This window comes from Simochromis diagramma, unplaced genomic scaffold (assembly GCF_900408965.1).
Source record: "Simochromis diagramma unplaced genomic scaffold, fSimDia1.1 OVJJ01000483.1, whole genome shotgun sequence".
Lineage (NCBI taxonomy): Eukaryota > Metazoa > Chordata > Actinopteri > Cichliformes > Cichlidae > Simochromis > Simochromis diagramma.
The window spans coordinates 5,369,913-5,396,238 of NW_024386835.1; the positions used below are offsets into that span (position 1 = coordinate 5,369,913).

The window sequence follows — 26,326 nt, forward strand, 5'->3', positions numbered from 1 at the left end:
AAGGAAGAAAGGAGGAGTTTGAGCCTTTCACGACCTGTGCCAGGTTGTGTTGCACTTTGGCAGTTTGCACATCAATGTCAAAAATCAAGGGCACAACTTTGGAAAGAAAATGGGGTCATAAGGACTGTAGCTGCGCATCACCAAATCTGAAAATGAAAAAGAATAGTTTGGGCTTTTTGTTTTGAGGACTGTGCCTGTAACAGTGCCTGACAATTCAAAACAAATGACTAAGATTTGCACAAATAGTCCCTGATTTTTTTTAAAAAGGTTTGGAGTTACACATGTGTGGTATTGTGTGGGTACAGCTGTCAGAAGAACACATTTCTCTGGAGGGGAGAGAATCAACATTAAATCATTCTGATAAGCTCCAACACTGACATGGAACGATTTCAATTATAAATAGTTTAAAAAGTTAAATAGTGACTAAACTACTACTTGTATATTTAATAGCTGCATTAATTAATTAATAACAAAGTATCAGTCAATATCACCATAATATATAATGCAAGCGTGCCAGATTTATACAAAAGGTTCAGGATAATTCCCATCAGCTGTTCCTGGATAGAAAACAAGATGACAGGCTAACAGAAAATCAGTATCTTTTTTTGTTATAGTGAATTAAACTATTTTGTATTTTACTGTCCACCCCAGTGGCTTGCATGACTGGACAGCTGGAGTACCCCCACTGGCAAAAATAAGTGTGCTAGAATGGATCTGCTGGGATTGGCTCCAGAGCCACCTCTACCAGGAATTGGATAAATGGAAGAAATTGATAGATGGAATAATGGATGGATGATTGTTTTTGTTTTTTTGTTGCCAGACAACGATGACACTGAGGCCTGGAGATGGTTACATAACAACAAAATGGGTCAATTATTGGTTCAAAATCCTCAGAGTGGTACTCGCCTAAATGAAAAGTAAAAATGCGTACATTTACATATTTTAAATTAAAATATTTAATTAAAAAACATTTTGACAAATATTTCAGCTCTACTACTATGTATGACAGTTTGGGGGAAATTTATTCAGACACCCAAAGCTCCAAGTCAGAGTAACATGGAGTGAAAGAGCCTAAACCATCGAAATTGTGATGTTTAAATTGTGCATACAAAGGGGAAACTCACTGTGAAATGATGTGCTGATAGGATATATATTTCTGAACTGTAAAAGTGTTTTCAAGGATATTTCCCTACACCGCCTGTCTCCCTGGTGGGAGGTCGGTACGTGCCTGCTCATATAAGGCTAATGATGTAATAACCATGCCTCCGACTGATCCAATCAAGCTTCAGCTGGAACTATAACCTTTCAGCCACTTGGGACCGTTCTAGTTAAATAAAGACTATTGTAGCCATCTGCAGTAATTTTTATTTAGTGGAATAGGTCTGTGGGGTGGGGAGGTCAGACAGTTCAGACACAAAAAGAAGGAGCTGGGGTGAATGTGGGTTGCAAAGCAGCTTGCAGGAATAACTGAAGGGATGGTAAAGAGCTCAGGCGGCTCTGTGTAATCAACTTATCTGTTAGGACAGCTGCTGATTTTGACTATATGATCTTCTCAATTAATGCAAAATTAGTACTTGAATATTTAATTTGGACTTTTGGATTTTACTCTAGGTTTAGCTGTAAAATTTTAGTTCTGTGTGAATTTTTTTTTCCACCCACAAGAGCACCGTATGACTGCAAATCTTTATGCAAATATTCGACTATGAAAATCTGTTTTTTCTTGTACTTTTTCACACAGCATGTAACAAATTAAAATATTAGATCTATTTGGTGCTTATTCAAACATTTAAATTAATTTTATCTAACCATTCCAACACATTCACAAATATGAATGCAGGGATGAACAGCTGTAATACTCACAACACCTATTTCCCTACACCACAGTCTGAATGGAGCAGAGAGGCCTGCAATAATCACTCAGGGTTTCCATAATGGATTCATCGTCTAGTAACTGACAACTGCCAATCTCCCCCAAGTGTAACTTGTTTTTCACACACTCCTGCCTGATGTTTTAGCCACATTGGAAAAACAGGAAATATCTCCACAAACAGCGGAGTGCTGTGTATGTGCATATTTAATCCAATGTATCTGTTTAATGGCTCACAAACAACAGTAATGGCATTAATAATAAATTAAACATGCACACGTACTCACACACCAGCAACCCAAGCTTTGTTTGGTCTAGAAATTGTAGCTCCCATAAGCTGAGACACAACAGTGCGCATGTGTGAGTGGGTTACTGACAGTTTTCCCTGAGATGTCTGCTCTTTACCTATTATTATTGTTGTTGCTATTATTTTTTTTAATTATCATGTCTGGTTGACATGATCGGCAACTCATTGATACCACTTGCAATCCCTCTCCTATCACCTTAAGTGTGCCGCAAAATCATGAATGGTGCACATGCATCATCAATCATATAATTAACACAAATATAAATGCGTGCGTGCACACACACACACACACACACTCGCACACTCATGCACAATCGGTTACCATGAGAACAACTATGCACAAAAAGAGATACACACCCACACACAGGAGGCAGATGATGGTGTGGAACATATATGATTTTTGATCCACTTCTTATCACGTTATTGTCATGCAGCAACACAACCAGACAACGGGCGTGTGAGCGCCGGTAATGAGCCTCTCATCACACCACACAGCTACGTACACATCTCTGCACGATGAGAACAGCGCATTACGGCAAAAACACTGCCTGTTTCAGAGCATTTTGTTTCATATCATTAAGGACAAAATAGTACCGCTCTCACATTTGCTTTTTTCCCCCACTCGTACAGTCGAGCGACATGTGGAGCAGAGTCACATACAGACGCGTTGTGGCACAGGCAACTGTCATCTGTGTGATGCACAGAAGTCTGTACCAACACATTTGACAGTTGCATCATTTGAATCATAGTGGGGGAGAAGCTCTGAAGTAGAAGCCTTTAAAATGCACATTAGACCACACAATGACATGCACATTTGCACAGCGTGTGTGTGCATGTCTTATATTGAACTGGAGCTTTAAAAGAATTAAAAAGAATTTTTTAACTTAGTATTCATCTCAGTCTGGCTTCTTAATATACGAGCCAGGATGTCAAGGGTCCCCACAAGAGTAATCATATCTTTTCATGAGCTTGAGTCACACGATGAGACTCTAAAGTTGGTCTTTGTCTACATTTCAAAAGTTTGATAGCCTCCTCGTGGTGGTGCTCCGAAGAATTTGCTGAAACCAAACAACGAGTAATTCCAGATGGATAGATAACACAGGCTTCACCATCAGTCTGCCCACCTGAGTGTGGTTTGTTATCTAAAACTAGTCCATAGTCTATTACCATGGACAGATACACATACACCCCCAATCTATTATTGAACAAAAGGCTCACGCCTCCGCTCAGCCCTTCAGGGAGGAATCCATCCCTCCATCCCAGAATAATTTCACACATCAGTAGATACACAAAAGAGGGAGAGAGAGCGAGAGAGAGAGAGGAAAGGGAAGGAAGAGAGGAAAGGACAGAGAGCAGGAGGAACGGCCTGGGTAAAAAATGTATGGGGTCACAGCTCAGTGCTTGTGGGAGACCAAGGTGTCAGGGGGAGCCATGCGTGACAAAACAGAGATCCTTTTGCGCACAGGGAAACAAACGCACACGCACACACAGCCACACACACACACACACACACACACTTGCAAAGTGATGCACATGCCAAGAAAAAGGTGAGACTAAGGACATATCAGATGAAGACATGTAAAGATTGAATCTGACTTAATAAGAGGCATTCTCGCTCAAACGAAGTCTTAATCTCTTTATCTATCACGCTCGTTTTTCGTAGCCTCACACACACACACACGCACGCACACACACACACACAAACTAAGGATAATCCTGATTCTGCATGGCTTTTATAAACAGCATGTAAAAACCCAAAAGCCATTGACGATGAGGACACCCAAAGCCAATTCTTGATTTGCTTATGTATAGACATATGGAAACAAAGAATTATATAGAAACACACACAAATGGATCTACATAGTAAATAATTACACACACACATGCATACAAATATTGAAGAGATGTGCCCAAGTAAATAAAATCTCCAAATTTAACAGCTGGCTTGACAGCTGATTGGTCCAGAAACCCCGCATCTAAAAATGTTTTGCATTACAATCTATTGTGGACATTCAACAGTACACGCAGATAAAATTTCAGGACAATGCTAATTTAATATCCTATACGCTGATGACAAAAACTGGTAGATTTCTTTGAATGTCTGCAATTCAGACAGATTAAAAAAAAAGTCAACAGACAGGGGAAAAAATCAATTCTTTTGTCGCAGCAGCTTCAAAATAATCAATGGCAATAATCTAGGGTTCCTTACGCCGGATGCACAGGCTGAAATACATACATGCACTAAACGCACAGTGAGCATACACATGTCTCCCACTAAGAAAGCACTAAGCAAGAGGAGCAGCAGACACAATGGACTGTTTAAGTATGCGGAAAACTTTATGCCTGGGTGGAAGAGGAGCTTTGAAGAAATCCGCTGAGGGACAACCAACCTCCCCCTGAACTGAGCCTGCACCTCCTCATCAGAGAGGGAGAGAGAGGCATGGGGAGTGGTGTGTGTGTGGAGGGGGGGCAGTGGTACTGGGGGTGTAGAGACAGAAAGAGATGGAGAGAGAAGAGTTGGAAGGGAGACTTAGGGAGACAAGAAGGGAGTAAGGCCAGGAAAAGGGGCAGAAACAAGGTGTGCTCGTCTAATTCAGAGCATTGTCCACAATTGCTTGTGGTTGGCTGATGTGTGGAAGTCCCTAACCGGTAGCAGTCACGTTGCTCTGAAACACACCACAAACACACACACACTGCACATGCACACTGCTTATTCATACAAACACACTGTTCAGTAGGCACCGTGCTTAACTCCCAGTATGACCTTCATTGAGATGGATTGCATGAAAAATGTAATGACTTTCCTGAGAGAAAAACCACAGGCCAAATCAGCTTTGCATTGCATAATAATGCTGGACTTGGTAATCAATAACACAAACACACATCCATAATGGAGTGCACAGTCTGCACATGGAGAAAATGTCTCAGCAGAGGCCAACCACATCACAATGGATGGAGGAAACCACCAGTGGAGGGGCTGTGCGATGCATAAACAAGGAGGTATTGACGATAAATGCCTGCAACCATTTCCACCCATCAGACACTTTTCTAAGCTAACAGCTTAAGTCTGGAAACAACATGCAACTCTGAAAAGCTTTTCGCACGCCCAAAACGTTCATCTCAGGGTTATCCTTGGCCCCAAGTAAATAGCTGTCCCGAACCTAACTTGACCCAATTTTACATTCTTGGCTAAGTTATCTATTGTTCACACAGCAAAGATGATGCTAATTTTGGCCTAGAGCAAAGCGATCTCTGCTCTTTATGAATGAATGGTAGCTGTGTTTGCTTTGGAGCCAAAAACATACAACAGTTTTATCAACTTTCTCTGGTTCCATAGCAAAAAATGTATCTTACTGACCAGACCTTCTTTGAACCTAGTAAAACGCAGCACTAGAAACAATCATATCTGTACCCTCATTCCTTGTTTTTTCAGCCTATAAGCCTTATTGTTTCAGACCTCAAATCCGCTGTTTCCTATGCCCTACCCCAGAATGGTTTTGGGTTACAAAGAAAAACAGACAGCAACATGCCAAATGGAATCTATACTCTGTCAGATTTTCGCTGTGAGTTCAGGTTGCTGATGGTTGTTTTTTGGGCTTTTTTTTTTGTTACTTCCCAGTGTCACAGTTTTAGGATCCCATAATGAAAAGCTGCCATTGTGTTTGTTTACCTCCTCTTCATTTCTCAATGTGACATTAGTTAGAGATGAGTCACCAGCCAGGAAAAAAACAAAAACACTGTTCATCTTTCTGTCACAGATATTTCCCTCTTGAGTGTGTCTCATTCTCACCTCGTTGGTGTTCCAGCGATGGCGCTCCTTGGGCAGAGAGGAACATTTGGGTAGACACTCTAGCAGCTTCTTAGGAAGGTAAATCTTCAACTGGCCGGGCTCATCTGAGGTAGGGAAGAAAAAAAAGAAGAAGATTAAACAGGATAAATGACAGACGAGTAGAAAGAGAGGACTAATTGCACATTAGACACAAAGACACCTTGAGCAGAATAGCAGAATTCTTGGATATGGCAAAGGAAAATTATGAGTTAAAATTATAAGTACAATTTTAAAGGTTTGATGTGAGAGATGTGTTCTGTCCATCTTGTACTTGACTGGGATATTTGAGATTTATCAGGAATATTTTTGGCATAGCAGTGGAAAGAGATTTCTGCAAGGAAGTCTGAATGAGAAACCGATGAAGTTGGGTTTAATATTTCCACATCATCTTTATGTCACTGGGCCTTAATATAGCTTATTATCTATGTGTGATTCAAAGTGCTACACATGAAAAGGAGAACAGAAGTCCTCCAGTCGAGGTAATCAAGTTAACAATAGCTAAGCGTGCAGAGGGAGTGGCGGCTGGGTTACTTTTGGACCGCAAGTGAAGATGCACCTGGGGCCCACCCACAAACAGATTTAGATAAAGAAGAATCCATTATCATACATTATCAGTGCATTTGGGGTTGATAACAATCACAGCTAATCACAGGGGCATTACTTATCCCCATTAAAAGCAATGCTTTTCCCACAGTGTTACACACACAGTTTGGTAATGAAGTGGAGAACCCAGAATAGCTCTCCCTGTGATTTAACTAATATTCTTGTACAGGAGGCAGAGTGACGCGCGAGTAAGCAGGATCAGACCATGTACATACACATAGGGTAATGCGTCTATGTTAATCTGTTCAATAGAAATCTCCGTATTTCTAGTGTTACTAAACACTAGATAAACAAAATGCCCACTATTGAAATTTAGACCTTATTTTACTATAGTGCACATAATCCCTGCCTGTCTGTCTGCAAACTCCTACACAGTCAGGACATGAGCAATCACACTTGACATATATAGGTCCCTGAAGGGTTCACTAACCAACAGCTAGTCATTACAATAAAACCACTATATTATTTTAATTTCACAATAAATTCTACCTTATCAATATTGAATATATTCATTACTAATATCGCCAAATTGTGACAGTATCAATAAACTGAAACAGTAAGTTTTGAAGTCAAGTTTACTATACTCTGTGATTGTATGAACTGGGATATACTAGTTAAAAGGTGCCAAAATTGAATTTTATTAAAATGCCAGCCATATTTCTTCACCTCTGGTTACAACCAGAGAAAATGTGTAAAAACTCTCGACAAAAAAACATTGCAGGTTAATTTTGTTGTGTGTTTATTTATTCATCATCCACCACCCTTACATGAGTGAAAATTCAGAAATAAAAGCTTCTAAACCCAAGTGCCTTTTTTAAAGGAATTATGGATGCTACCTTCTTTGCTGATTGGCGGATGGCAGTCAACGAGGTGAATATCAGGCTATATTTGTGTTAGGCTGATGAATCTTTACTGAATTCAAAATAGACACTGTAGTTTATTTTGAGTCAGTCCCACATACATTGTTTTCCTGAGCAAAAATAGCCCCCAAATGTTCACTGTTTTCTCCTGACTAATGTTTTCTAAAAACTACAGGGCCAAGCTTTTTTTTTTTTAGAAAATTGCTCTGCTTTTTTTTTTTTTTTACATAACAATATAATCGTGGCTCGTTTTCAAACATTTACGTAATTAGCAGAGGAACCAAAGGGCTGAGAGCCACAGACAGTTATACCTTACGCAGTATACAGTATAATTAATGTTGTGGAGGGCGCTATATGAGATCGCCACGGCAGAAATATAGTCATACTTGACAGCAAAGCTGATTGTTGGTGTTGAATTACCAGTGAAACTACCCCTACTGTGCTTCTCCTCCTACTGCTGTGCGCGGAGAATCACCAAAATACCGAATAGGTGCAGGGAAGGTAAAAAAATAAATAAATAAAATAAAATCCACCAAGCCTCAGCCTCAGGAAAATACCACCTCACCAGTGTGTCCACACAAAGACAGACCCCCTGTTATGTGTTTGTGAGTGTGTTCCCAACGGGTGTGCTTCTCAGAAGTCAAAGCGAGCAAGCACTCAAAGGTTATTGATAAGCATTTGAGTAGAGGGCGTCCATTCATGACTCCCCTGGGAAGATAGGAATTATACTTTACCTGAGGGAAGATGACAGAGCAAGAGAAAAAGACAGATAGGTAAGGTGGGAGGGTCAGCATGGCAGACAGAGAGAGGCAGGATGACAAGAAGCCAGAAAGATGGTGTTAATGAAGAAAAAAAAAAGAAATTTGGGAGACTGGAACAAGCTAACACAAAGATGCAAAGAAGAAGAAGAAGAATTGCTGTAGCAGGACAGGGGAAGGGGCTATGTGTGTGTGTGTGTGTGTGTGTGAGTGTAAGTAGCTATCTGAGCATGTGTGTGTGTGTTTGTGTCAGTAGGAAGTGTGTTCAGGCACGTATGCTCCCCCTAATCAATTATGCATTTATTAATAGAAGGCCTGAGAAGACAGAATTTCAAACAGCTGAACTGTGCAGCAGCTTAGTTAAACAGCTGAATGGTGCAGCTTAGTTAAAGCCTAATTTCTTTTTTAGCAGCACTCCAGCCTCTCTGCTATGAATGCCAATCAGCGTTTAGACCCCACCCCTCCTGGCTATAACCCCCTCCCTTCCTCTGCTGTTCTGAAGAATTCTCATCAGAGCCTCGCCTTTGAAATGTACCAGAACCACCACATCAAACAAGCCCGCTGCACATGCGCAGGCACACATACACACACAAACACGCACGCACGCATACACATATGCATGCTCATACATACAAACAGACACATACAGCAGTGCCTGCTGATCAAAGAACACACATCACAGTATTTGTCCCAGAGTGACTTCTTCTTTTTTTTTTTAAACGAGTGACCTTGGCGCCCAAACCCCTTTCAAAGCACACCTTCATGGACACAACCATCATCTTAACCTGTCCTCGCATTTACTCTCCCTGCTAACGAGGAACGGAGGACCAACTTTGCAGATTTGTTGAATGCTGATGAGCTTTTACACCCCAAAGAGTTGTATCTTGTATTTCTAACAATCCTGAACTAGAGAATGCGTCCCTGTTTTGAAAAGATTCAGCCTCAGTGCTGTTGCAATCGTCCTTTCCATCTGCTCCAAATGACTCTCGGTGGAGCCATACTATTGTGTGACATGGGGCAAAAACTTGTCTTTTGTTTTCTGGCTACCCAGGAAAATGAAGCATCCTGGGACCCAAGGAATGCACATCTAAATATGAAAATCCGACGCTGTTCGCCTTTACATTTGTATTTAAAATCATAAAAACACTTTCAATACCTGCATTGCTTCGTGCGAGTCCCTCAGCAGCACGCCACAAATTCTGGGTGTACACAGATCACTCACTCACTTGCTAATCTAGTAAAAACGAGTCCAAAAGAGTGACAATGCCTGAATGCTAATGTGAAACTGATGGCTCATTAAGTCATATAGAGGTATGTGAGCTAAAGACCGAAAATGTTCGACCAAAGTGAAACATTGCTTTGGGTACGCTATCAAATGCCACCATTTAGACTGGAATCACACAGAAGAGCGGCCTCCGACTGATGAATATTTTACCTCATAAAACTGTCATCTCCATATTTAACACAGAAACAAGCCAATGCCCTTGTGAGATGGCTGTCAGTTAATTATAAAACTCTCCTCAGTAAAGAGAGAGAAAAACGCTCCAAATGCAACTCTTAACTCTCCCCCTACTGATATTAGGAGGCGTCAGGGGAAATTTTCACATTTTCCCCCTTTTCGGGATGAAATTAATGTGACAGAAAGAAAGGCTCATTGCACAGCAGCTAGATAGAGGGATGGCAGGGAGGAGGGTGAGAGGAGGGCAGCAGGGAGAGCCAGGGCACGGAGAAGATGGTTTGGGGGGGGGGGGGTGGGGGTGGCATGGGATGAGTGAGAGTGCAGGAAGAGGGGAGGAGAGACGAGAAAAAGAGGGAGAGCAGGGGGCGGAGGGGGGGGGGGGGGGATAGAGAGATGGGCGTGCATGCTAATTTTATCATTCTGCTGATAAACTTTTCCTCCAGTAATCCTCCAGCTGGGACGTGAGAACAGATAGGAGACAGGGATAGGCTCGGGAAGCCTTGGTTTTTATTAAACAGTCATCAGAAATAGAACCCTCTATTCTATTCTATTCAGTCCAGCTTTCATTCCCTGTTCAGCATGGTCTGGTGCAGAAATGAATAAGGGGTTGAAGTAAGGGGTGGACAGGGTTGTTGTTGGGGTGGGTGGTGTTTAAATATATCCCCCCAACACCATCGCCACAACCACCACACTCCTAACCCCCTCCACTGCTAGCCATCACTTCACTAAATGTCCGTCTGCTCCTCCTCGCATCTGTTTATTTTCCTCCAATTTGTCCCTCTAACACACATGCACACAGAAGCACACACATGCATTTGCTCCATGTCCTCTGGAATCAATAGCCAATCAAAGCAATCATTGCCTTTATAGTCTGTCTAACAGACAAAAGCAATCGCACACATGCTTGCTACACACTCACACACATCCGCGGCCATGCACCGACCCTAGATTACACACTCCATCTCACTTCTAGTTTAACAAGGCCCATTGAGGATTATAGATACATAATGCCATGTGTACAGATTAGGTGTGACAATAAACTACTGACAGCCAAAGTAAGCCCTGCCTTCTGTATGGCTATGTGCAGGAGTGTGTGCGTGTGCCCACTAATACTGTACTGGCATGCATGAATAAACATGATGTGTAACAGGGCTGAATTGGAATGACGTCTCAGCAGAGAGAAATAGAGATAGTGTGTGTGTGTGTGTTTGTGCGTATGCATAAGTGTGATCAGTTACAGAGCAGATGAGGAGGAGACCTCAGTTCCCGCATCGCATCATTCTGCCAGAAGGCTTTTATGCTTGCTCCCAGAGTCACCCTGTGCTACAGACAAATGTGCGGGTGGCACTTAAACACCCTCACAGACAGACATGCACACACAAACTGCGTCAAGAGTGTTTGTGTGACTCTTACTGTTGGCGTCAGTGTCGTCACTCTTGGGAGGGGTGTGTCCAGTGTAGCCAACAGCAATCCTGACCATTCGCTCTGGATTTCTTATCTTCTTCAGTCCTACAAAAAGAGAAAAAGAAGAAGAAGAAGAAGAAGAAGAAGAAGAAGAAGAAGAAGAAAAAAACAAAAAACAAAACAGGGACATATTTAGGAGACACTTCAGGCTTTGGTTTCCTTGGCAGTCGTACACCTCACCTCAATCTTTCTCCTCTAAAGCCCAGAAACAAAACTCCAAGTGATATGCATGTGGGCTGATCCATTTTCTGATCCACTAACTTGCATCCATCGTGTCCCCTGATCGATTGGCCACAGAAGATACACTGCCTCTGTGTGTGTGACTAACTTGTTCCCAGCTTTAGTTTCTCTTCACTCTCATCATTTCTCTGTTTCCCTGACCACTGTTGCTATGATACAAAGTAGACCAACCAGCACAGAGGGAGATGGTCTTCCAGGCTATATGGTGGATGTTGTTCTGATGCCCACTGGTGCCATCCACATCTACCAGGCAGGGGGAAGAGTGGAAGGCTGTCTCCTGCCTTCGTCGCCACAATTCATTTGGCTTTCATTCAGCAAGGCTCAGACTTTTAAATCATTATACCCAGACTACACGCAACACTGAAGGGGCAATGGATAAAACTCCAACACACTGTGAATCTGTTTGCGTATAGTAGGTATGGTATAGTATGGGCAGGGGGGAAGGTTTAATATTTATGTGGTACACTGCCTGCTGATCTGCCCATGGGCCTTTTGTCTCATCAACAGTTCTAGTCTTTTCACGCAACGGGACTCTCAACCCACGGCCTTCCTTTCGCCTTTGGCAACACTCTGCATGCTTGCTTGCACGCATGGATGTATGTATATGCGTGCCTGACTTTAAGTGCTGTACACACGATGTACTGCAGAAATGCATGACGGTAGTTCAAGTGTTGCCAAAAATTGCCCCTTTGAGAAATCTTGCTCAGTGTTGCTCCCTAGTGGAGAGAGTGCTGAAAGCTCTCACTGACAATTTTACTACACCTTTGATTATTTAACCCCCCCCCCCCTGCCCAAAAAAAGAGTTTTCCATTAATTAATTAATTAATTTTAATTGCTAAGGAACTGTGGTGTCTGTAACAAGGGTTCTCAAACTTTTTGAGGCAAGGGAGAAGATATTCTCAGGACTGCCTCACAAAAACTAAAAACAATTTAGATGGTTTAGGTGTAACATCACTTTTCAGAGCGTGCTGATAATGAAAGGTATGCAACAGCAAGAACTGTCTGTTAGACACTGACAGAAATGACTGATTTCATGACAGATTGACAGGATGTGTCACAGCCATATCAGGGTTTATATTGGGCCAACACAAAGGGAGGGAGTAATGTACACAATATGCTTGTTTTGTTGGCATAAATGGTCCCCCATCTGTGTATATATATATCCACTTTTTAATGAAACAACACAATTTTATGATCTACTATAAATTAATTTGGGACACCTGAGGGGGACAGACCCTGTTTAGAGAGCCATTGATCATTTACAACACAGTCTGCTGCTAAGTTTGCTGCCCTCTTTTGTAAATTTAACCCTTCGTGGCATCAGCAGTGCTTTAAAGACACAAAACGAAAGAGGTGCTGTGAACAGAGTAACAACCAGGGGGTATTTATAAAGAAATGTCAAACACCATGAGTAAAGAACTCACAAGTTGACACAGAGATAACATTGCAACCCTTAAATAATTCATGAATGAATAAATAGTAGTCTGAATGAAATGGTGACTGTGTGTGAGAGATGATAACGACCTCAAGAGTTTACTTAAGGGAATAAAAACACAAACAAACAACGACCACAAATGGGGTGGGGGCTGGAATCATTATGACCTAAAACTGACACACATACACACCAACCCCTCCCAAACCTATATGCAGCCAAATTCTCACCTTCAGCGCCTTAGCAACCATAAGGACACATTAACACTGAAGGAACAAAACACACACACACACACACACACACCGAAACACACACCGATTGTGATTAAATAAATACACAGCTGGTCGGGGAGGTTGCGTGCCTGTCAGGAAAGAAATTAGCAATTCAGTGGTCTACTTTATGCTTAAAGAGAGACACGGACACACACACACACACACACACACACACACAGAGCAGCATCTGAATTCCTTCAGCGTGAACCACTCTTCTCTTTTCCTCTCATCCTCCATCCCCTTAATGCTAAATGCTTAAAAAGCATTCATAAGCCAGCTACTCGAGGGGGAAACGCTGGCAAGCATCGGACGGTGAAAAACTACCGTATCCCGAATCAGCCAGAGCCCACCGACAGGACAACTCTCCTCCTGTTATTTATTTGCTTTCGGTTAACCGTGCTCCACACAGTCGCTGGTTCAGCACCAGCCTCGGTGTTTTCGGGACGGGCTAAAGGAGAGGGAAAGCCCCGCCGCTATCTCTGCCCTCCTCTATCCCCCCGTCCCTTCATAGCCTCGCATGAAACCCGAAGAGCGGGACTCCGGCACGTTAAATAAAAACCGTTATTTCTCTCTTACCTTCCGGCTTGTTTTCGGCAGCCATTTCCCCTCCGCCGCGCGCCTCATCCCTCCTCCTCCTCCTCTTCCTCCTCCTCCTCCTCCTCGACTCGACCTAGTGGTAGTGGGAGGGGGGGTGGTGATGGTGGTGGTGCCGGTGAGGGAGGTGGGGGGGAGGACCACGCGCGTGCACAAGGAGGACAGCTCAAGGAGGGGGGCGGGGCTGAGAAGAAGGGGTGGGGAGGGTGAGCCTGCCGCGTTCAGCGCGGCTATTGGTCCAAACAGAGAGGACTGACAGCGGGGATCCGTGATGGTGACTCGCGGAATTCACCATCCCTCCGCTTGTTCCCCTTGACCACGCCCCCTCCTCGCCGTTCACGCGCACTCTTTCTCTCTCTCTCTCCCTCTTACCCCTCTCACGTCACTGAACGACGTCTGTATTCGAGGACACCTTGACAGCCTCCCACAGCATCATCATCATGCTCATCATCATCTTCTCTCCCTCACACACACACGCGCACACACACACTCGCACGCGCACAACAGGCCTACACACATATACGTTACGCGCGCACAGAAACTCTCGCTAGCGAGCGCGCGCTCATTTCTTCACACGCAAACCCAGTGGACTGTTGAGAAAATGCGATGTAAGGTCGCGTCTCGCCATAAATTATGAACCCCTCTTGAATCTAAATGAAAAGAACTGCCTGAAAGAGAGTTTTTTGACGCGCGTGGGCTGCCGGGTGCTGTCATTCGCCGTGGTGCTGAAGCTCGCGGTGCTGAAAGGACAGCTCCACACGCGCCTACACAGAGCTGCGTGCACTCACTACCTGCTTTCTTTGAGCCATGTTATTAAATGGGAGCCATGGCAGGTCAGATGAAAACTTGTGGGGTGGAAGGAAAAAAAAACATGCCCTCCTCCATACTCGTCCTCCTGCTCAGCGTGCGGGATGAAATGTCGCTGCTGATATCTTTGCGTAAAGTTTAGTTTATAACGAGCCTATCACAATATCCTCACTGACAGGCTATTTATAATTCTGCCGTTTTATGCGATGCTATCCTTTTCTAAATAGTAGGGCTTAACTGGGATCATTATGTTCTCGTTTCCAGCCCACACTGTCACTCTGTGCCTCGGGGTAGAATATCGCCTTTGCACCAAAGCCTTGTGTTTGACAGAGACAATCCTCTCCACAGACACGCTTCACGGAAAACAGAGGTTTTGAATGGTTCGTCCTCGGCTACGTGTGCTTTGCGCAGCCTCGGGGTGCAGAGACACACTAGGTACTCGAGATCAGCGGAATTCAGAGATGGTGAACGACAACGACAAACGTGTAGCGTGTAATAAGAAAGAAAGCAAATGTTTAATGTTGCATTTATGTTATTTATGTCAGGGTGGAGCTCACTGTTCATACCAACACAGTGTGGCACTTTCTATTCAGCCAACGATGAGCTTACTTTTTAATCAAAAATATATAGTACTTCAAGAGTACTGGATACATGAGTAATCACTGGCACTTGTCCAGTGTTATGGTGAAGAACAGGGGTGTCAAACATACGGCCTGGGGCCTGGAAGCGGCCCACTAGAGGGTCCAATTTGGCCCACTGGATGACTTTGCAAAGTGTAATGAAGTCATTATTAACTCAGTGTGTTTTTTTCTTTCATGAGGGAGTTCTGTTGTTCCTGGTGTGATGCCAGCATTATTATACAACAGTGAAAATGTACAGAAAATTACAAATGTTAGATCCCGGTAGGTTGTTTGGATCATAAAGACATAAAACACTCACAAAAAACTTTTATTTCCCCACAAAAACTCCACATGTGGAGGTTGTCCCACCACATGTGGAGGTTTTGTGAGTTTATAGCCTCACTATGATCTTTAAATTGTAATGCACATGCAATGACGGTGTAATGACCATGTCAGACTTACTTTTCTTAAGAAATTTCAGACTTTTCACCTTTTTTGTAAAGCAATGGCTGGTTAAATGCGACTTTTAAAAATAAATGTTTTCAAAGTGTTTTGTAGAGAAATTAACTGGGGTGTTTGTTTTTTCATATGTTATTATGCAAAGGTTTTGGTAGTCCCAGCCTACTTAAGATCAAACTGGGCTGACATGAAGTAAAATGAATTTGTCAGCCCTGGTTTAGAGAGTGAATCACATGATGGTCTTAGATTTTTTTCATGTAATATCACCTGTTTCATGTTAATATATACTCACTTATTAACATGAGCTAATCCAGGGGGTAAATGTTTTATATATGTTTTAATTGGTGTGTGGAAGTGTATACGCACTTCTATAAAAGAGATGAGAAATAGGTTATCCCATATTTGGGAAATTCTTTTATTGCAACAGTTGAAATTCACAGGGCAAGAGGTGGGGTACAGCCAGAACAGGTAGCCAGTCTGTTACATGGCCAGTTGATCAATAATAATAATAATAATAATAATAATAATAATAATAATAATAATAATAATAATAATAATAATGTGTGGTCTTTCTGGCAGCTGAATCATTCGGTTAAGGATGTTGCTCTGTTGCCTGTCTAGTGAGTGGTGCAGAGGGTGGTTAGGGTTTTTCTGTGATTTTAGCTTCAAAAATATTCCGGGTTGCAGACAATAACAGAGCCAGCTTTCCTAAACAATTATACAGTCTATCCGTGTCACCAGCTCTGATGCTTCTCATCCCGCAGCAGCACGCTGTGCTCACCACAACTGAGTGAGAAAAAACTCCAAGATTTTGCTGCACACATTGAAGGATCTCAGCTTCCTTAGCAAAACAGAGCCTGAACAGTCTGTGTTGACTTTCCATTTGAGCTTTTTCTCAATGCAGGTGCCCAGGTACTTGTACTCCTCCACATTAACATCCTGTCCCACACGGGTCGTGTAACTGTCTGTTTCCTTCTTAAATTGATCACCATCTCTCTTCTGAGCTATTAACATTCAGAAACAGAGGATTCCTGTTAGACCACTCTACAAAACCGTCCACTAGCGCTCTGCAAACCTCGTCCTGCCCATCACTAATACATCCAACCACTGCAGAACTGTCAGAGTATTTCTGTAGGTGGCATGACCTGGAGTTGTGCTGAGAGTCTGAGGTGTACAAGGTGAACAGGAATGAAGACAGCACTGTCCCCTGTGGAGCTCCTGTACCGCATATCACCTGATCTCAAAGAGCACTGCACATTTTCACATACTGCAGCTGGTCTTTTTGGTTGTCAGTAATTCATGAGTTGTTGAATGTGTGCATTTACTGACATTTCCTGTAGTTTCTTTCTCAGCAGCAGCGGCTGAATCATGTTATATGCACTATGGAAATCAAAGAGGGTGATCTTCACCATGTCGCTCTCTAGTATGTAGATGACTGCAGATTTAATCTGTATTCAAACTGCAGAGGGTCAAGAGATGTCTTCACCCATGTCTTAGTTGGCAACTAGTCTGTAGTCATTGAGCTCTGAGGGTGTCAACAGTGATTTGGTTGTAAAATCTGATTCTGGTCTTTTATCTAAGGATAAATGTAGTGGAGTACAGAGTACTCAGTTCTCCTTCTAAATATAGTGTAGAAATATAAGGCTGCAAAATGAAATGTTCAAGGAAAGGAAGTAGTAGACTCAAAGAGGCTATTATTAGCGATGCACAGATTGTGAAATGTTTAAATTACTAGAAGGCCAAGAACCAATTCCAGTAACAAGATTTTATTTACTTATTTGTTTATTTATTTATTATTTCTTCCACTGTACTTCTTTTTCGATATAACATAATTTGTTAAACACCCCGAAATCTGTCATAGCCAATCACAGTTGAGTGTTTGGCGCACATTCAAATTGAAGGATGACAAAAAAAAAGTCATAAACTGACAACATACATTTTATAAAAAGCCCTTTTCTCCTTGTATGTATACAGCCAGCAGAGGACGACAGAAAGACAGCGGCTCCTCCTGTGACTGACCAATGAGCTCCCAGAACACTGAACGAGTGGGCGGGACCGAACCGGGCCAAACGCAAACATGGCGGCTCCCTTAGATGATGATATTGAGTCTAACAATCAGGACTTCTATTCACTGCTCAACGTTAGGAAAGAGGTAAGGTTAGCTTCGTGTTTATCAGTGATGTCCGACGTCAGCGGACTTTTTGCTGTGACCTCTGTGTTGGGTTTTAATGAGAAAGCCTTCTGCAGCCCGTGTGCTCTCATCCTCCAACCGAATAACGCTTCTCTCAGTCGGCACCATCGTTGTTAGAGGTTGAGACCGGTCGATGCCGCAGATGCATGTCCGGCAGGCTGTCTATCTACTTTACATGGAAGTAGGCGCTGGCAGAAATGCTACGATCGTCTTGAAGAACATCCTCTGAAATCTGAGTTTTCCTAAAAACTGGGGCGAATATGAGCTGTGTGGATTGTAGTTGCTCATCTAAGTAACATTAGATAGCATTAGGTACACAGGGGCAGACTCCTTAGCTTAACGCGTAGTGCATTATTACGCTTTTTGTTAATGGCTTTTTAATGTAAACGCCTGCTGACTGTTTTTCACTCTTGAATTTGGACGCACTAATGCAGCAGTGGTGTTTCAGCTCTCAATTAACTGATTAGTCAGTTAATTGATTGAACAGACATTAATTCAGGAGGTTGTGGCAATTATTTTCAGGCAAAAATACCCAACAGTTGCTGTTTTAATCAGTTTAATTAGTCAGCCATTCTCAGGGGTGACTCTTGTCCTGTCTCCTGCCACAGGCCACAGCTGAGGAGCTAAAGGCATCATATCGGAGGCTATGTATGCTCTACCATCCAGACAAACACAGAGACCCAGAGCTGAAAAGACAAGCTGAGCAACTTTTCAACCAGGTTCACCAAGCTTATGAAGGTGAGGAATCTCATAGTTGTAAGGCATTTAGTAGGTATAGTTGAACTTGTGAAATGAATTGTCTGTCTTCGGGATCTGCTTTCCCTCTGCTCAGTGCTCAGTGATGCTCATTCCAGAGCTATCTATGACATCTTTGGGAAGAAAGGGCTGGAGGTGGAAGGCTGGGAGGTATGTTTCCAAACATAATCTACTTTTCTTGCATTTGAGTGGTTTTTCGCTGCTACGTGGTGTGTCTGCGTCACCTGCACTTTGTGATTCTGTGTAGGTGGTGGAGAGGAAGAGGACACCGGCAGAAATTCGAGAGGAATATGAAAGGCTACAGAGAGAGAGAGAGGAGAGGAGACTGCAGCAAAGAACAAACCCTAAGGTTTGCAGCATCATAACAGCACGAAACAGCCCTGTTTCCACGTTCATTGCATTATGTCTCCCACTCTTTTCCTTTTTTCTTAATTAATCCTGTCAATCTGTTTGTCACGGCATCATTATTCAGGGCACCATCAGCGTTGGTGTGGATGCAACGGACCTGTTTGACCGCTATGATGAAGACTTTGAAGAGATGCCAGGAGGAGGCTTTCCTCATATTGAAATCAACAAGATGCATATTTCTCAGTCTATAGAGGTACAACAAACATTCACTTAGCCATTACCGTCCACCCACGTGCTAGCCTGAGCCAAGATCACATCGGTATTCTGTGCTGTCTGTCTTTCTGCAGGCTCCTTTGACGAACTCTGACACAGCAGTGCTGTCTGGTTCGCTCTCCACGCATAATGGGAACGGAGGAGGAAACATTAACATGACCGTGCGCAGGGTTATGTCAGCCAAGGGCTGGGGGGAGGTACGCACAAGCAGACACATTTACAGAGAGAAGCACATTAACGTTTTGTTTTAATGAGTAGGAACTTGTCCATCCATCTCATTATACCTCTGAGGAAGTCTGTGTGTCTATCCAGGTGTTTGGGCACATTGTCTCAGGAATGCTTTAAAGGAATTTTTTAAAAATGTAGCACAGATGTCCACCTGGATTTGAGGAGAATCTGGGTAGAATTTGGTGGCCAATGATCAAGGTCATTGTGACCTTAAATACATGCACCTTTAAGCTGAAGTGATTGTACAGATCTTCCTTGGTTGAAGACCAAATGGAAACTTTGATGTAACTTGCACTTTAACTAGTTGGGAATCATACACCTGCAAGCTGGTAATTCTTGCAGACATGATGTATGTAATGCGTAAGGTGGTAGGTTCAGTTTTTGTAGCCTTCTACAATCTCTTCTTTCCATGCACTTGCATCTGCATTTGTTGCAGGTGGAGTTTGGTGCGGGAGACATACTGGGACCTCTTATTGGGTTAAAGGTGTTTCGCAATGTCACACCACGGTGGTAAGACCCAACTTTTTGTCAATAATGCGTCAAACTGCAAAACTGCATTCTCCTTTCATATCTCCTTTCTGTATGATTTTTTTTTTTTTCTGTTCAGTTTCATGACAGCCCAGTGCGGTTTACAGTTCTCACCTCGAGGTTTGCGACCGAGTTGTTCTCTGATGACAGCGCGGCACCTGGATCAGAACACCATGGGTTATCTTCAGTGGCGCTGGGGGCCCAACAGCGCCATGACTACCAGCCTTGTCCGAGACACCAAGAGCAGCCACTTTACTCTAGCTCTGCAGGTACATTCAAAGATAAGCATGCACACAAAGGCTGCAGCAGTACTACGTCATTACTTTTATTAATTTGATCATTTTTTTCCTTATTATTTCTATTCTTTATTGCTGTTCTCCTGGCTTTCCAACCTGCATTGTCCAGCTGGGCGTGCCACACTCCTATCTGATGATGAGCTACCAGTACAAGTTCCAGGATGAAGACCAGACCAAAGTTAAAGGATCTGTGAAGTATGTGTGTAAAAAGTGTCCTAAACATGCATACATGCAAAAAATAGTTTGCTGATATTGTGTTTGGGGTCATTGCCCAGTTGCATGTTTGTGCTAATATGCTGTGTTTGGTTTTATCCAAACATATAATGAAAGTTATAATTTTACTTTTTCTTCTTGTTAGCATATTCAATATCATAACAATAGCTTATTCACAGAGCTAATACAGATTAAGACATGATCTGTAGTTGTTGCATTAATGGAGACATTATTTTAAAAGGTAATGTAACATTTAAAACATGCTGTTTTCTCACAACAGTGATCACCACTTATAGTAGCTCTAAAAGTCCAATTGTGGCCATGCTATTCTCTTTACTAGCTGCCTAGTTTCATTTATCTCATGTTCCCTGTTCACTTTTGTGTCCCCGTGTTTCTAGGACAGGCTGGTTTGGCACTGTGGTAGAATATGGAGCAGAGAGAAAGATCAGCCGACACAGTATACTGTCAGCCACTGTCAGCATTGGGGTCCCGCAGGGAGTTACACTCAAGATCAAGTACGGGCCATCTACAGTGTGGTCTCACTCTACTGTGTGTCTTTGCCTCACTGCATGATTATCTTATAAGAGTGTGCTTACATTTGGGCTTATGTAGGCTGGCACGTGCAAATCAAACATACCTGTTCCCAGTCCATCTGACTGATCAACTGCTGCCCAGCGCCGTCTTCTATGCCACTGTGGGACCTCTGCTGGTCTACATGGCCGTCCACAGGCTGATCGTTATCCCGTACACACAAGCACAGAAAGAACAGTGAGTAAATGTCCTCTGCCTCAAACAGCATCTCACATTGTCCCAGCAGAAGAAACTCTTGGTTCCAGGCTTGTTCTCAAAAACTCGTAAATAAGAAAATATATTAATCATCACCTGGTTCTCCTCTACTTTTCTGTATTTGATCTATGTTTTTTTTTTTTTTTTTACACTTAATGAATAGCATGATGGCCAAACTTTACACATCAGATAAAGGTGATCAACTCTGCTGTAGGGGGGAAAAAAGAGCAGCATTTCTATTGCGGGTGTTGTTAATACTAGAGGGATTTCTTTCATGCTTACACTGTCATCACAGACGCCTCCAATGTGAATCCCAGCGGGTGATTGTTGTCTGTCTCTGTGCCTCTCAGAGAGCTGGAGCTGCAGAGGAAGAGCTCTGCCACAGACATCGCCAAGAAGAAGCAGGAGGCAGAGTCTGCTGTGAGTACTCGCATGCTGAAACACAGTTCTTTATTGTGTGTGGGGGATAATTGATCATTGTTTCTGAGTTCAGCTCTCCTCATTATGAACTCATGACTGAATCTCGCCAGAAAAGCTCGCTACAATCCTATCCTGATTTTGCTCTCTTTCTAACCCCCCTCTCCCCTCCTGCCTTCCCTATTTTTTTTTTCTCCCTCGGCTCCTCTGCAGGTTCTGCTGATGCAGGAGTCTGTGAGGAGAATCATAGAAGCAGAAGAATCCAAGATGGGTGAGAGTGTGTATACACACACACACACACACACACACACACACACACACACACACACACACACACACACACACACACACACACACACACAATAAAATCATTGCACAGTGTGGAAAAACTGATATTTCTTTAAGTTTGTATCCACTCAAAACTTGGTAAGAATCCATATAATTGAAACACATGTCAAAGTAGCTGTCACACTACATAATGCACTGTAACTTTAGATCCTGTCTGTCTGACTCCCATAACATCATTGCTGTGAAGCCAATAATGATGGACGTATATTACCTTTTAGGCTTGATCATCCTGAATGCTTGGTATGGGACGTTTGTGTCAGACACCAGCCAGAAGCAGGAGAAAGCCAAGGTCATCGATGTGACCGTGCCTCTACAGTGCCTCGTCAAAGACTCCAAACTCATCCTCACTGAGGCCTCTAAGGTGCGTCAAACCAAACGAAAGTTTCTTTCTGCATCTGATGTACATCTGCATACATTTCTTTTAAACTGTTTCTCTGTGTGCAGTCAGGGTTGCCCGGTTTCTACGACCCTTGTGTAGGCGAAGAGAAGAGCCTAAAATTACTCTACCAGTTCAGGGGTGTCTTGCACCAAGTCATCTCAGCAGACACAGAGTCGCTACGGATACCCAAGCAATGTTAGTATGCGAGACTATTAAGAGTAACATTATTTACCATAGTATTCAACAGCACAGCATCTGCTTGCATCCGTGTTCAGATTACTAGTGTGTTTTTGTCTCATCAGCTCACAGAATTGAGTCCGAGTCCTAGAGGGCAGCGCTGTCGGAGTACGGCGAGGCAAACGGACTGTGTGAACAGAAGAACCCAAGAATGGAGGGGGTTACATTGAAAATAAGCTGGCCTCTCTCCTCTGGCCTTCTTCTGTTGTGACGTTAGCAAATCCGATAGTTCCTCCACTCCTCATGTTTTCCTGTGGGCCAGCAGAATTCAGTCAGCACTGACAAGGTGTTGCCCTTTGTGTCCCCACACCTGAGAGAGCTGCTCAAATACCTGCCTTCTGCAGGGGAGAAGACCCTACAACCCTACAGACCTACAACATAGATTTATATATGCACTACACAAGAGGGCCTGACACTCCCTCAGTGATGAGCTAAAAGTGGGGGCTCTACTTTACCCCATATCATTGTAGTCTTTGTCCTATATGTGTATCACATTGATAGTTTTGATCTAATATTGGTATGGCATAGTCATTGCAATAATTCATGTAAATGTTTCTGGTCGCAGATCACGTCTCACTAACCCCGAGGCTAGCCACGACTGAGGAATGACTAAACTCGAGTTTTTTTTTTGTTTTTTTTTTTAATTTCTCATCATCCGCTCAAAAAAAAAAAATCATCCTAATTTATTTATGATTTTAGTGCCGCTATCTGCTGCTCACTGCGGTGCCGGTCGGCAGGTGCTAACTGGTGCTCTGAACTTGTATCTGTGAAGGCTGAGATGTGGAAGAAAGGGGAGGGCTTGCTCGGGGAGGGAACGCGGCAGTTGCCCTTTAATGGTAGAGTTCCAACTGAAGAGAGGGAGAGAAGCTCAAATTCCACATATTGATTTTTAATATCTATTCTAGACTGCAATTTAAAGGCAGAAATTCAGCTTGGATTTGATTTGCGTCAGTGTTTATTGATTGACTGTGCAGCTGCAGCCAAAACAGAATTTTCTATAAGGACTTTAAATACAGTGAAGGTTATAGTTTGTACTTCTCTGATGTATATCTGGAACAAATCCAGTGGTAGCAGTAAAATACTGGCATGGATTTGAAACATTTGAACTTGGATTATTTTGTAATTGGTTGGATGCAAATTGGAGAAGATCAGCACTTTTGCCACATGTAGCTCATTTGCTGCTGATGTAATTTATTGAGCTTAACACGCTGGCTATGAAATCAAGCCCAGCTGCAGTCACAGATCAGATGATTCCCCCTTTACACTCCACAATTGCCATATCTGTAATAGGGCTGTGCATATGCAAGCCACTTTACAATCCACCTCTACCTTTCATGGTTTGTATTGATCTGAATTGATCATTCTTATACACTATATTGCCAAAAGTATTTGCTTGTCTGGCTTCACTTTTGAACAACCCGTTTTTAATCCACAGAGTTTAATATGATGTCGGTCCACCCTTTGCAGCTATAACCGCTTCAACTCTTCTGGGAAGGCTTTCCACAAGGTTTAAGAGTGTGTTTATGGGAATTTGTACATTTGTGAGGTCAGACATGATGTTGGATGAAAAGGCCTGGCTCACAGTCTCCGCTCAAATTCATCCCAAAAGTGTTCCGTCAGGTTGAGGTCAGGACTCTGTGCAGGCCAGTCAAGTTCTTCCACACCAAACTTGCTCAACCGTGTCTTTATGGACCTTGCCCTCCCCTCCCCACACTGTTCCCACAGAGCCCTCCACCAAACTTTACACTTGGCTTGATGCAGTCAGACAAGTACTGTTTTCCTGGCAACTGCCAAACTCAGACTCGTCCAGTGGATTGCCACATAGAGAAGCCTGATTCATCATTCCAGAGAACACGCCTCCACTGCTTTAGAGTCCAGTGGCAACATACTATACACCACTGCATCTGAAGGTTTGTATTGTACTTGGTGATGTAAGGTTTGGATGCAGTTGCTCTACCATGGAAACGCAGTCTGTAAAGCTCTCTACACACTATTCTCTAGCTAATCTGAAGGTCGTGAAATTTGCAGATCTGTAGCGATTAACTCTGCAGAAAGTTGGCCGTCTCTGTGCACTACACACCTCAGCATCTACTGACCCTGATCTGTGATTTTTATGTAGCCTACCACTTTCTGGCCGAGTTACTGTCATTGCCAAATGCTTCCACTTTATTATAATAACAACTATGACAGTACCACGCTTGAATTCACTGAGCTTCTGAGAGCGACCTGTACTTTCACAAATGTTTGTAGAAGAAGTCTGTATGCCTAGGTGCTTGATTTTATACGCCTGTGGTCATGGAAGTGATTGGAACACCTAAATTCAATGATTTGAGTGGGTCAGTGAACACTTTTGGCAATATAGTTGTCAATAATATCTACTCTATTTTGTGTCGGGGTCCTTCTGCTGCTCTCTGAGGTGGAGAGACCGTAGAACAGAGGCACATGTTTCCATTGACTCTAGAGGTTTTGGGCAACTGAACCATAGCCTCACCAAAACCACAAAGCTATATTGTCTAAATTAGGTGTTACAGTGTTTTAGTTAGTTTGTCATATTTTAATTTAATACTATTCTCCCTGAAGCTTTCATTGAAAACAAATCAGACTCACACTCATTTTAAACGACACGCCACTCTATAGTTGCAGAGGGCTTGTATTACTATCCTTTAGATGATAAAAATAATATTTTTCTCCCTTATTTACAAAGCGTCGCCACTGCAGGTAGCACCACAAAGTTAATTTGGCAGATTTTCACACCACCTCAATTCCTCGGGGAATTTCGACACATTCCCCAAGGGATTTGTCTTCTCTTAGGACTGAACCCGGGATCTTTTGCTTGCAAGGCGAATGTGTTCTGAAGCCACTTTATGTGGTCATACATGCACTAATTCTCCTTGGCTGTTATTTGCTCCTCTTAATGGTGAGGGAAAGGCAAAATATCCTATGATACACTTAACTGTTGAGAAATTGGTAGGTGATGTAGCATAAAAGTCCCAAAGATTTTAATATTAGTTGCACCCTGCTCCTGTTTATTTTGATCAGACTCCCTGTCCTAAACTGTTATTTCTATCAGTAATCACAATAAGCAGGTTCTATAACTACAGGGGGTTGTGCAGAAAATGCACAGCATTTGGAACAAATGTCAGAGGATGATTGTCACCAAACCTCTAACTGTGGTACACTTTTACTAAACTGGAGTTTGCATTAAGAAATACTGATTAATGCAGGTGACTTCATATGGTGTCCTTTTGATTTTCATTAGTCCATTTCTATGAATAGCATTCACATCCAGAAGCTGTGGGTAGGCCTGAAATAATAATAACAACAATAATAGGTCAAGCACTGACAGGGTTAGGAGATATCAAGTTTTGGTGTAGAGAAAGGGAGAGCTGTTATACTGCTCTTTGGTTGGGATTACTCTTTCAGCATCCATTTTGCACTAATTGTTTGTAGTATTTGTCTTATGTTGTTTTAAGTGTGATGTAAAGGTTTCTTGGTCAAGTCATCTGTCACCTCTGCTCTGGTGCCACCCTGAGGCCTGCAGAAAGAGTGCTCCCTGCTGTTACATTCCAACCCATCATCCAAACTGACTGGCCGTAGTATTTAAATGTTATGAATGGTTTCAGGAGCCCGTTTGTGTGTCCTGTAAAGACAATAAACATGATTAAAAGATGTTTGGCATTTGATTACACCCTCCAGAGTCACAGAATACACTGAAGTTTTATACCTCACCCCGCCAAAAAAAAAAAAAAAAAAAA

The 26,326-nt window shown here is 42.8% G+C and overlaps 2 protein-coding genes across 7 annotated transcripts in view; one reads left to right on the forward strand and one right to left on the reverse strand.

Annotated features, from left to right (window-relative positions):
- LOC120731763 (calmodulin-binding transcription activator 1-like) overlaps positions 1-13,806 on the reverse strand; it is a 53,940-nt gene extending 40,134 nt beyond the window's left edge. For 4 of the 6 annotated variants that reach the window (XM_040028975.1, XM_040028974.1, XM_040028976.1 and 1 more), the window contains exons 1-3: positions 13,668-13,806; positions 11,097-11,192; positions 5,965-6,068 (exon numbers count right to left, since the gene is read on the reverse strand). In XM_040028975.1, the coding sequence (XP_039884909.1) occupies positions 5,965-6,068; positions 11,097-11,192; positions 13,668-13,692 (225 nt within the window). In that variant the 5' untranslated portion in view covers positions 13,693-13,806. Of the gene's footprint in view, positions 1-5,964; positions 6,069-11,096; positions 11,193-11,327; positions 12,139-13,667 lie in introns of those variants that run through there. The other 2 variants (XM_040028977.1, XM_040028973.1) reach the window with 2 other exon arrangements.
- Positions 13,807-17,195: 3,389 nt separating this feature from the next.
- On the forward strand, positions 17,196-26,241 carry LOC120731766 (dnaJ homolog subfamily C member 11-like). The gene is made up of 16 exons (XM_040028983.1): positions 17,196-17,723; positions 18,371-18,500; positions 18,595-18,668; positions 18,766-18,867; positions 18,991-19,119; positions 19,214-19,336; positions 19,804-19,877; positions 19,975-20,164; positions 20,301-20,386; positions 20,803-20,919; positions 21,017-21,172; positions 21,541-21,610; positions 21,821-21,878; positions 22,174-22,316; positions 22,400-22,529; positions 22,637-26,241. The coding sequence occupies exons 1-16, from the start codon at positions 17,649-17,651 to the stop codon at positions 22,660-22,662; spliced, it is 1,683 nt and encodes a 560-aa protein (XP_039884917.1). The 5' UTR covers positions 17,196-17,648; the 3' UTR covers positions 22,663-26,241.
- The last annotated feature ends 85 nt before the right edge of the window (positions 26,242-26,326 follow it).